Genomic DNA, 13,239 nt, shown 5'->3' with positions numbered 1-13,239 from the left:
CCGCTGTCAGCCCAAATAAAGTTATTATAATCGCCGGCAGGTGTGTGGACTGATTGCACTGCTGCAGTGTGTGTCAGTGGGCTTGATTGCGAACAGCGGTCATTATTGCTCGGCAGAGGTCAGTTATCGAGTAATATAACGGACCTCTGACGAGCGCTATTGACCAATCACAATCAAGCATTTCGGCGAATGTTAAAACGCCATGTAATAACAAGGTATGACAACATTATGTGAACTAATTACAAAAGCCTAGCTTAGCACAAATGAATGGAAGTGGATACGGATCAGCTAGCCTAGCTGTTGGCCAAAAACACCTCCCGGAGTTTTAAACTAGGCTAGGTCTGTAGGCTATCGATCCGCTTCCGTTCATTTGTGGTAAGTTAGGCTAGCCGGACAGTTTTCTACTAAACACACAGAGAGGGAACTGGTATATATCTTCTTGTCTGACTCTGGAGAAGACAGTATAACCGCATTTCCCATAATGTTGGTGTGTTCCTTTAATGGGGACAAACTATGTATCTTTTCAACAAATGTATATGATGAATTGAAAATGGGGGACCCTGATGTAAACAAGACGAAAGTCTTTCTCTGGTCTGCATCCCCTTAACAATTGTGTGTATTGCGCTGTACTGTATTGTACCCATTCTGCAATCTTGTTAATAAAGTTTTCAATCAATCAATCAATCAATCAATCAACGTCCTTGAATCTTTTGCAAATAAACTCGTCTAAATCTAATTTTAATTATTTATTTTTGAGAGTCTTTCTTCCCTTGTATTGCACCTGGTGGGTGTAGCACAACACACCACATTGTATTGAACCTGGTGGGTGTAGCAACACACCACATTGTAAGTTAATTATTTTCTTCCCTGCCTGGATGCCCCACAGCCAAGAGTAAAAAAAAAATGCAGTAGATTAGTTAGGCAGTGTTCCTGGCTCCAAAAACACAGCTAATTAATTAATCACAGCGAATTCATCCCATCTTGACATCATGGGGGATTAGCAATTCTGAACATCTTGTGTTAGGGTTGTTAATCTGAAGACTTCAAACCGAACGGCAAGGAGTATTATGTACTTTTCCCATAAAATGTCAAAACCATACATAAACATAGACAAACCCCATACATGTCCCCTTTGAAAACATGTTCAAACTGAGGACACATGCAGTCATCTTTATTAATTTGTCCCAAGGGGGAAAGCTATATTTCTTAGGAGATTAGGCAATGGAGTAGCCTAATGGCCACGAGCTCTAGCAATCCTTTTATTACATTTTGTATATACAAATGTACAATTTAAAATAGAAAACCTTTATTTATGTTTTTTTTTGTATTTTCATCTGTATAGTATTGCAGGGTACTCTTGCAACAATAAAGCTGTGAACAACAATGAGACAGTGTAGAATATTCATATTTGTCTCGTTTTATAATAATTTAACGTTTATTTGTACAATGCAATCATCATCAACAACAACAACAACAACAACAACAACAACAACAACAACAACTAAACACACCTAAGAGGGCAGCGTGATTTTTTTCCATATAGCCTATGTGTGCGAAGACGCTCTCTGATTGGCTAGCCGCGTACAGCGAAGACCCTCTCTGATTGGTTTAGCGCCGAAGGGTCTCTTCCGCCTAACCCTAACCCTAACCTTCCTCTTAACCTTAACCCTAACCTTAACCTTAACCTTAACCTTAACCCTAACCCTAACCCGAAAGAGGGCCAAAGCATAACCACTTTGAAGCAGAGAATATAATATGTACAAGGCGGAAGAGACCCTTCGGCGCTAAACCAATCAGAGAGGGTCTTCGCTGTACGCGGCTAGCCAATCAGAGAGCGTCTTCGCACACATAGGCTACGGAAAAGAATCACGAAATAGGGAGCATGTTTCTTTTTTCCGGCAGAGGCGCAGGCACGTGACCAATGTTATGGTGCGTCATCGGCGTCACACACCGACGCGGAAGTAATCCCGCAAAGATGGCAGCGTCCTTGACAGGCATGTTTTGGTTGCAGTGAAGTGTCAAACATGCTCCACGGTGCAGGTGCACTATTAGAACAGCGTTACACGGGCTGACAAGTAACGACATTGAAAACGGAACATGGAAAGAAGACAATTCACCGCGTCGCTGGTGGTAAAGTGACCATTCTACTACATGGATGGATAACATTAATCTTCACAACCAACCAGACTAACAAGATAGCTTGCTGTTACTTGCATTTTGTGAAGTGTGTGTGTTGGAGGGTGACCTCAGCCATATAATGGCTCTGTGTGAAGCTTGAGATGTTTTTATTTCCTATGGATTTTGAGAGTATAGACAAGAGCTATATGCATTATGAATTGAAAATGGGGGACCCTGATGTAAACAAGACACACGTCTTTCTCTGGTCTGCAACCCCTTAACAATTGTGTGTATTGAGCCGTACTGTATTGTACCCATTCTGCAATCTGTTAATTTAAATAGTGTTCATTCATTCATTCATTCATTCATTAATTCATTCATTCATTCATTCATTCAGCTCACCCGAAGTCGCAGCAATGAATTGAGTGTGCAAATAGAATAGAATACCGCAGGGTCGAATCGCTCCGAAGGAATTGCATTGAGTGTTCTATAGCTGTGGAATGCATGCAATGTATACATGTTTTTGTATGGATTCATCCATAGACCGGCATCATCACGTCATCCACGTTGTGATCACCACGCCTCTCTTAGGGGGGAGTAAATAATAGGGGGTAGGCGTGTTAGCTCATAAACTACAACTATTTTTTTTAGGACTAAACTAACTGATTTCCCCAGAACTAGTCATTACCTCTTAGTTTGAGGACACCCGGAGATTCACAACAACAAGCATAATAAATATCCATGGAAATATCCTGCAGCTCAATGAGGAAATACCATAGTGAAGACTGAAGGAGCTTACCTGAAAGAAATGATCAAATGTAACTTTTTCTAAATAGCGCAAATGCACAATGGAGAGGCTAGTGTTGGAAAGTAATCGCTTGACTTAACAACTCATGGATGATCACTGTGTAGTCTATGTTGTTGATGAGCAGCAGTGTTGACTCACGGATGATCACTGTGTGTAGCCTATGTTTTAGGGTGTCGTCTGGTAACGTCAGATAGATTTGTGTTGAGAGAGATAATTAGAATGTGAAATGGGAAGATTGTGCACATGGCAGACCACCTAAGTAAAAAATTAAAAATGCTAATCGGTTTTCATCCTTACCTGATAGTTGTTCAGTCACAACATTTGCTGTGAATATTCAGGGAATAGAGAGAGAGAAATCTGTTCCTCTAACGCCAGCATGTACATTTATAGCTTGGGTCTGTTGAGACTGGCATTATCGACAACTCTTGTTTCTGTCATCTACCTAATGAAGTGTTGAATGTGAAATTAAAAGTAAAGTAAAATATACTTTACAATACATGCATGTAGTATGTATTGTAAGTGATGTTCTATGTTGGAACACATTCCACCAGCCTGGCTGTGTGGTAATTAAATAATCTAATCTAATCAAATCCAAATGAAGCCTCTTATTGGCCCACTCACAGCCACACCCCTGCATCAACGTGTCTTAGTTGGAAACAAATAGGCATATACCACAGTAACCACACACATTTTACTGTTACTGGTTATTAAAAAATAGTTCAAAAGTAATAAAAACACCATGCAACCTGAAGCTGGCACTTCACCAAAAAACAATGTTGATTTATTTTGCACATAATCTCACCCACATCCAAAAACTAAACCTTTTTTCACACGTTAATTTAGTTAGTTAGTTAGTTAGTTAGTTATTGAGAGTAAGTAAGTTTGGGACATTGAAGCCTTGTGTTAATTACAGCTCAACAAAATGATAAGGTCCCTATAAGATATAAGGTATTGCTATTTTTTCATCCACGTAATTTTGGTGCTGTAATTAACACAACAAAAGGATTCAATGTCCCCTCCGATTGATTGATTGATTGATTGAAAAGTTTATTAACAGATTGCAGAATGGGTACAGTACAGTACATCTCAATACATACAATTGTTAAGGGGATGCAGACCAGAGAAAGACTTTCGTCTTGTTTACATCAGGGTCCCCCATTTTCAATTCATCATAACATATATGACATACATGACATACAGATAGACAGTACTGCTACATCTATACATTTATGACATATCAGATTTGCAAATACAGTACTGTTTGTGATACAAAAGTGTCCAGAAAAGGAGTGTATATACATTTGGCATAGAAACTGTACATTGGAGGAGGTTGGTGGGGTGGGGTTGGGTGGGTTGGGTGAGGGCTGTACATTGGAGGTGGGGGGGGGGGGGGGGGGGGTTGGGTAGGGGACACACACACATTTTACACTGTACATTGGAATATTGACAAAGCCTTACTTGGTCATTTACTGTACAACTAGGTTAGGACATTTGTAGGGGCCAGTTTCGAATTGCAGTCTCACGTAGGTGTTTTTTGAGAGTGTTTTTGAAGGTGGGTAGTGATTCACATTCCTTTACAGCTTTAGGCAGGGCGTTCCACATTGATGTGGCATAATTGCGAAACGTGTTTAGTCCCTTGTTTGAGCCGAATCTGGGTTTTACATGATTTGTGGAGCTCCCTCTGGTGTTGTGATCGTGGTATTCACTGACCTTTGGGAAGTATTTTGACATGTACATGGGTACCTTGGTCGCGTAGTGTATCTTGTAGACCAGGCCCATTGCAAGTTGCTGTACTCTGTCGTCTACTCTAAGCCATCCTAGGTTGTCAAAGTGGGCAGGGGTGAGGTGGGTTCTAGGAGTCAGGTCAAGTAGTAGTCTGACTAGCTTGTTTTGAGATGTTTGTAATTTGTTTTTTAGTGCCTTTGAGGTGCTTTGGTACCATGAGGTGCAAGCATAGTCGTAGTACCCTTGAATGAGTGCTCCTGCTAGAGTCTTCAGGGTATTCTTGTTTACCAGAGAGGAGATCCGGTACAAGAATCGCGTTCGTTGGTTGACTTTTTTTATTACATTGGATGCCATTTTGTCACAGGAAAGATTAGCCTCTAGGATGGAACCCAGGTAGGTAATTTCATCTTTCCTTGTGATAATATTGGCACCCACTGTAACCGAGAAGCCGTCGGTCTTGCTGAGTTTGTTATTTGAACCGAAGAGAATGGACTCTGTTTTGCCCATGTGTAATGATAGTTTGTTGTCGGCGAGCCATATGCAGATTTTGCCTAGTTCCGAGCTGAGGGCTTTTTCAACCTGTAACTTGTTCTTGTCAGAGACCAGCAGGGCTGAATCGTCCGCAAACAGGAACAAGTTGCAGTCACAAGCTGACGACATGTCATTTGCATAAATTAGGAATAGTAGCGGCCCTAGTATGCTTCCTTGTGGAACACCACAGCTCACTGTGAGGGGGGGGGATAGGGTACCGTTTACTTCCACCATCTGTTCCCTCCCCTCCAGGTAGGATTGTATCCAGCTCACTGATAAACTATCAAAACCAATTGCTTTTAGCTTGTCAATCAGAATGGTGTGATTGACAGTGTCGAAGGCCTTTTGTAGGTCCAGCATGACCATGCCGCAGTATTTGCCCGCGTCCACCTCTTGTTTGATGTGGTCGTTCAAGTAGAGAAGGCATGTGTCAGTGGAGTGGGATGTTCTGAAGCCAGATTGGAATTCGTAGATTAGATTTTTTTCCGCGAGGTACTTTTCGATCTGTTCGTATACTATTTTTTCCATGACTTTCGAGATGGATGTAAGGATAGAAACAGGGCGGTAGTTACCCGGGTCTAATTTGCTGCCCTTTTTGTGCAGGGGTGTTACTCTCGCAATTTTGAAGTCCTTGGGGACGTGTCCCTGTTTTATGGAGAGGTTTATTATGTGTGTGATGACTGGGGTGATGGCTGCTGCTGAGTCTCTGAGGAATTTGGAGGGGATGTTGTCATGGCCAGTGGCCTTGTTTGGTTGGAGGGCGCTCAGTTTTTTGAGTACCTCATCTGTAGTTACTATTTCCAGTTTGAAGTCGTCTTTGTGGACGCCTAGGTTCTTGTAGTATGCTACTATGTGTTCTACCCCATACTGCCCTGAGTGGGAGGGTAGTTTGTTTACCAGTGTTGTGGCTATGTTTGTGAAGAAAGTGTTTAAGTAATTGGCTACATCCAGCTTGTCTGTGATGAGCGTGTTGTCCGTCTTTATGTTTATGTTTGAGAACCTGGTTTTGAGTTTTTTACTGCAGCCTAGTTGATTGTTGAGTAATTTCCAAAGTTCACGTGGTTTATTTTTGTTTTCCTCGGTTTTGTCATTGATGAAATTTTTTGAGCAGTTTTGATCATGGAGTTTATGTAATTTCTTAGTCTGTTTCTTTCTAGTTTGAGTTCAGTCACGTGGTCTTGGAGTTCACTGCTCGTGCTTTTGGTAAGCTTTGACTGACTTTTACGAAACTCAGAGCATTTTTTGTCTCTGGCTTTCATAGCGGTCAGTATTTCAGTGTGCATCCATGGCTCAGCGCGATTTTTTACCCTGTTGGCCATAATCAAACTCAGGTGGAGTCATTGTCACCAGTCACAAAGATGAACCATTAGTAGAATCTTGAAAATCACGACTTGCAAACTCAAGTAATGACTGTTGTTGTGTTTCTCAAACCGTGGCCCAGGCTGGGGGCTGTGCAGGGATGTGTGTGGACCTCACCCTGTTCCCCCTGGACACCATGAAGACCAGGCTCCAGAGCCAGCAGGGCTTCTACCAGGCCGGGGGCTTCAGGGGTATCTACGCTGGGGTCCCGTCTGCTGCCGTTGGCTCCTTCCCCAACGGTGAGGCGTTAGAGCAAAGTTGATTCATTATGTACATAATCTCATATACACATCCATCCCAAAACTGTTTAGTGATGATTTCTTTAGTAGTAGTAGTAGTTTTATTCAGTCAGCACACACAATACAATATGCACAATCATTCAACTGTCTTTGATTTAGGCAGTGACTGAAAAGGTACAGGCTGAAGCATAATGCTTATAAATGGTAAATGGTAAATGGTGCATTTATATAGCGCTTTTATCCAAAGCACTTTACAATTTGTTCCTCACATTTTACCCATTCACTCACACTTTACCCATTTAGTAATTTCCTCGAGTGACTACTCACTTTTTTTCTATGCAATGCACAGAGAATTGACATTATTCAGAGAAACTTATTTTAGATTTCTTTAAAACATCGGTAAACAAACGTAGTTTGTTTGACTGCTGTTTTTATAGGGTTAGGATCTTTCCTCTTGGCTACATTTGAAATAGAAACACAACATTAATTAATACGGTCTGTATTGATCGATTTATGACGAGAATAGCAGGGTCCCCCAACAGCTTAACAGGTTAAGGGTTAAGTGTATTGCTCAAGGACACACTGCCCGGGAGGAGCGGGAATCAAAATATGGAAGCTCCAGATTACCAGACGACTGCCCTACCTCCCGAGACACTGTCACCCCCCTTATACATGCCTGTCCTATATACAAATTAAGACTCCAAAACAGAAAAACTGAAAAAAATAAGAATTATTCAGAAATAGCTATATAAACCATCTTTTTGTAAACCAAAGGCGAATTACTCATTCTTAAATGTAGATCAGCATTGTTCCACAAGTTAACCCCAACAATATAAATGCATCTTCTTTTAATCCCTTTAAAACTGTGATGATTAGTGATGATTTAATTTAAAACCTTTATTTAAACTCGAAAGGCAACTGAAGTGTCCCTCATTTACAGTCACGTCGAGTGTACATACAGAAATACAGTAAGCAAAAGAAAAAAGGCATAAAATCACACAACAATCTAAAATCATAACAATAAGACAACAAGGTCAGACAAAAGTAAGGATAACAAATCAACTAAAACACATACAACTTGATTGACAAAGGTTGGAGATCAAGGTTTTAAACTCTGCAACAGAGGGGAGAATCTCAAGCTTTAAAGCCCAACCTCTAGGTTAAACCCTACTGATCAATTATGGGTAGTTTACATCATTGGTATATAATTTCATTATTTATTTTTTTCCATTTGACACCGGAAATGCCACTCTGAAAGAGTTAAAAAGGTCCATGCACGAATAACATGCACGCGCGAATCAAAAAAGCTTATCAAACGCCGACGTCACAACAGGTGTGGCTTGCATATTAATGAGCCGAATCTAATGTTGCTTTTCCACTAAAATAAAGTACTCAGTTTGTCTCCGTGTGGGGAGGCGGGGCTGCTGGTGATCAGCATGAGAGCTCCAGAAATGTCACGTGAAAAACTGCAGACCACTGATTGGTCAGAAGAGAGACGCGTCACTGTTTGGGGAGTCTGAACGAAAACAGAACGCCGCCATCTTTAATGTCTCGCGTAGGATCAGGATGTCTTATGTATGTTTGCAGCAAGAAACAAGTGCAATAAAAAAGGATACAGTCACTGTGTATTCTGCCTCATTTATTGATGAAACAAAACCGACATCAACACAATTTGCCACCGAGCGGAGAGTTTAGTCTGACAAAAAGATCGCTGATTAGTTACGCTTGTTGTTGGGGGTTAGGGACGTAACGTTAGTTAGCCTAATGCTAACGTTAGCAGATAGACACGAGAGGCTATCTGTGTAGAATAGACACAATGAGGTAATGTTAGCGTTAGCATAATAGACACAACGAGAGTCTGGTTAATGTTGTTATTGATTGATTGAATGAAAACTGTGTTTTACTCTGGCTTGCCAAGCTCATCATAGCCCCTTTCGTGACTGATGCACCGAGTGAAGCTTGTGGACTCGACAACAGCGGCGGCCGCAGGGCGCCGGAGCCCGCAGCGCTAGTTAGCTCATAGCTATCGTGTAACACTAGCCTTTGCGGGCTCGGGCGCGTCGCGTCCATGGGCCCCCCGGCAGGGCACCCGTGGGGACGGGTCGGGGTGTACAGAGAGGAGAGAACCATTTAGGGTCGGCCGTTCATGCCGGCCAGCGAGCCGGATGTCGGGATATGTTGTTAGCACAATAGCTACCAAGCTAAGCTATGTTATCTACTAACGTTATAAACACAATATGTGTACAACGACACAATGATTTACATTATTACAAATATGGTAACGTGGTTGTGGCTTTTACAAATAGTGGTTAGCTTTAGAGATGGATGGATGGCTATAATCACGGAGCAATAGTGAGGTGAAACAGATACATTTCCATTCGGCTAGTAGTAGCAAGCATATATCTATGGTAGCAAGGCTCTCTGCCTGCCACTAGCTGTGTGACTCTCAGCGCCCCCTGGTGAGCCCCCTGTTGTCCTGCACCTGTTGTGACGACATTACACGCGCACGTTATGAAACCATTGATTAAAATATGCACGTGCGTGGTGATTGTGTTGGGCAGACAAAATGTTTGATAAAAACGCTAAAACTGGGTCAATTTCAATACTTTTTTTTCCCCTTCTTCATGAAAGCCACTGTTGGCCTAGTCCACATTGTTTATTGAACAAAAATACAACGTGGAGGTTGACCTTTAAGGACTGTTGGAGTTCATGAGCTAGAGACATCATAGAGAAATGCAGATTTACCCTGATCAGAGCAAACTCAAGGGACCTTAAGGACTAGCCAGTCACTAGAACGAATTCCATATGTTCCAAACTTCCATTCCAATAATGATGTAGTATAAGGAGGTAGCTTACCAATAAGGCCTTAAAAATTAACAAATACCAGTGTTTGTTGCGCCTTTATACAATGGCATGCAAATTTCTCGATTCTGATTGGCTGAAACAGTCAAGTTAGACGTGGTTATTTCTTATAACCCCCGCTCGTGATCCCAGAACCCGCCCACAACCGAATTACAATCACTCCGACGTTCGTGGTTTTAGAAATGAAAGAAATGAAAGCAATTAAACATTAATAAAATGTTCAATCAATCAATCAATTCAATAACCCACGCTCACTTAAAACAGCGCACCTCCCAGCTGCTTCTATTGAAAGTAGGTTCAAATAATCTTTTTGCCTCCTATAGGGAGGCAACTTCTCTTTCTTTTTTTTTAACCTACTTTCTATAGAAGCATCTAAGAATGAAGTTCTTAACAGTTCTTAACCAGTTTGAAACAAGGCGGACATTAATAAAATGTGCACTCAATCAATCAATCAATCAATCAAACCAATAACCCACGCTCACTGCATTCTTGCCTTGAAACAGCGCACCTCCGAGCTACTTCCACACGGAGGCAACTTTTTTTTTTTTTTTTTAACTACTTTTTCTGCGGATGGTTGTCAATAAATCTTCAATTAATTTGTGTTTATTGTATAGCAATAAGGTTGGATGAATTCGGCCATTGTATAAAAGCATTACATCACACGACAGAGTGTGTTATAGAAATTAGATCACGCCTATGGAGGTCTAACGACCAGTGATGCCAGTAACTAGTTACTAAGTATATAGTTACTCTAATCTGATTACTTTTTCAGTAAATATATCTAACTTACTTATTTTTTACAAGATGATAAGAGAGCCAGGGGTACAGTCATGTTTACGTTTATAGCTGATTTTAGAATGGCTTCAGCATGAAGTTAAATCAACTATCCAGTTCGTTTTATAGTGTAATTTGGCTACTTGAGTGAGAGTGAGAGATTCATGTTACGCGTGACTTGCGGAGTACGCACTGAGTCCATTGTGTCAGAATGGATTTGGTAGAGAGAGAAAAAAAACGGTTGTCATTCTTATGTTGTGGCAGCAGCAGGGACGACGACTTCGTAACCTAGTTACTTTCAAAGTAACTAAGTTACTTTGATAATCAAGTAATCAGTAGAGTAACTAGATTACTTTTTAAAGGAGTAATCAGTAATCAGATTATTTTTACAAGTAATCTGTGGCATCACTGCTAACGACCCTCGGCTGCGCCTCGGGCCTAACAACCACCCATAGGTGTGATCTAATTTCTATAACCCACTCTGTCTCGTGATGTAATGCTTAACTCCATCAGCGAGCACCAACCAACCTTCTCCTAAAGGACACAGTGATGAGTGTTATATCCATCATTACTGATGAATCAGAGGGAATGTTGAAAATGACAAAGATGTTTTTCTTTCCAACTGAACATCTGAATGCCTTAAAAAGATGATTCAGATCCATAGTTTATTGCAATTTGCTTATGAATTCAACACTTGCTGTTGCATGATTGGTTTCATGACAAGGAGTCAGGGCTCGTTTTAGCTAGCTTGACATTAAGTGCTGCCATCTTAGCTTTTCTTTTTTGTACACACACGATTCTCTCTCACACACACACACACATGCACACGCACACACACACACACGCCTCTGCTTCTCCCCTGTCAGCGGTGGTGAGGGATATTAATTGCTGTATGCAGGTTGACTAATGGGCCTTAAACAGCTGTGGTTGTTCTTGGTTCCAGCGGCTGCCTTCTTCGTCACCTACGACTGCACCAAGTCCCTTCTGGGGGCCGGCGGAGCGCTGTCAGCCCCACACCTGGCACCTGTCACTCACATGCTGGCCGCCTCCCTGGGAGAAATAGTATGTCCCCCTCCTCCTTCTCACCATCATTCCCCATCTCTCTCTGTCTCTCACCCTCCTCTCCATCTCTCACCCTCTTCTCTTGTCATTCTTTTACTTTCAGCAGTGTTTAGCTGTTTTGTTCTCACTCTCCCTCCCTCCTTCTCTCCCTCTTCCCTCTCTCTACCTCCTTCTTACTACCTCCTTCTCACTACCTCCCTCTCTCTCTCTCTCCTCCCTCTCTCTCCCTCCTCTCTCCCCCTCTCCCTCCCTCTCATTCACTCTCTCTTTGCTTCTACCATTGAGTCCAAGATGAACAATACCAGCATTGCTGTTTACATAATTGCTCTGTACATTTCACAGACAAATATGCAAGAGGAGGGAGTAGAGGGGGGGGGGGGGGTTGGTGGCGGGGGGATTTCAGAATGTGGTTCTGGCTGCGGGCCCCGGGGTCCAGCTGGGTGACTTAGGGGCCTTCCTCGGTCCCGTCCCAACATTTCCCTCCACCAGCTGGGTAAATAAGATCCCATTACTGCCTATTGATTTAGCTGCTTTCCCATCCCAGGCCCCAAGACTCCGACAATTTCGTCTGGGGGATTTGGGCGTGAAAGCGGGCAAGGAGAAGCAGCATCATTTCCTCAGCCGGTCCTGAGGAATCCACGGCCCTCTGGGAACCGCAGGCGTTTCACACTGGCATGAGAGTGGCACGAGTGACGTAGGAATGGCTGGAGTTATTGCCCCCTGCCATACCACCTCAGCTGGGGACAAAATACCATTGAAGGCTTTTTTGTATTCATGGCTTTTGGATGGATGTAATTTCCCAAGTTTTGCATCTTTTATGAAATGCGCTGCTTCCCCCTGGGTGGCTGTGTCTCGGTCCGTCGGCAGCGTCTCTTGTTGTATGGCTACAAATTGGACAAGGCCGTATATGGTTGCCTTTTGAGTAGCGTCTCTTCCACCACTTTGTCCGTGAATTGTAACTAGGGGTGGGATGATACATCGATCCAGATCGATACATCGATGTAATTATCAACAATCGAATCGGATCGATGCGATGTAATAAGATCGATTCATATCGATACTCTTATTTTGAAAATCCTGTGGCGAGTCTCATATCCGCCCAAGAACAACAGCAGTAGCTCCGTGTGTGTAGATGTTACAGCATAGCATTCTCCCTTTCTGTGTGTGTGTGTGCGCGCGTCTTTGGAAAGACCAGATGAGGTCAGAGGAGTTTGATGTTTAAATGTTATTTAAACATAAACAATATAATACATAATAAATGTAGGCCTATACATGATCATGCAACATCAACAAATTGTTGTAGGAACGGTTTGGGAGAGGGAGGTTGTGAGTTTTGAGTTCCAAAAAATTTTGCTTAAAGTTTAAAGCTCAATATATAAAAACGTGGCACTTTACAGTGAACAGGAGGTCTATTTGTATTAAAAACAATAGATTGATTTTCCTTTAAATGTCTGGAAGGAGCTCAAAAATACAAATGTCAAATGATATTTTCATTACCTTTTTTTTGTTGATCTAAATGTTACTGATTGTGTTAAATGGGCATATGATATCATCTCATATCGATCGCAGGCACCTGAATCTAATCGTATCGTATTGTATCGTGAGAGACTTTGTGATATCGGCAAATATCGTATCGTTGTCCAAAGAATCGATATCGTATCGTATCATGATGAAACTGGTGATTCCCACCCCTAATTGTAACATACCGTCAGTTATTGTAGCGAGTGACATGTTTTTACTTCGGGTGCCGTTTTCAACTTC

At 42.0% G+C, this 13,239-nt stretch overlaps 1 protein-coding gene across 1 annotated transcript; it reads left to right on the top strand.

Annotated features, from left to right (window-relative positions):
• Positions 1-1,982: 1,982 nt before the first annotated feature.
• On the top strand, positions 1,983-12,109 carry LOC311248491 (mitochondrial S-adenosylmethionine carrier protein-like; the record flags this gene model as incomplete). The annotated part of the gene is made up of 4 exons (XM_084339362.1): positions 1,983-2,130; positions 6,624-6,780; positions 11,360-11,478; positions 12,023-12,109. Exons 1-4 carry the CDS (start codon positions 2,098-2,100, stop codon positions 12,107-12,109), a joined length of 396 nt encoding a protein of 131 aa, XP_084195488.1. The 5' UTR covers positions 1,983-2,097.
• Positions 12,110-13,239: the final 1,130 nt, after the last annotated feature.

This window comes from Notolepis coatsorum (assembly GCF_963971535.1).
Source record: "Notolepis coatsorum genome assembly, contig: SCAFFOLD_4446, whole genome shotgun sequence".
Lineage (NCBI taxonomy): Eukaryota > Metazoa > Chordata > Actinopteri > Aulopiformes > Paralepididae > Notolepis > Notolepis coatsorum.
Note: the sequence above shows the minus strand (reverse complement) of the source record. Positions and strands in the feature narration are given on the sequence as shown.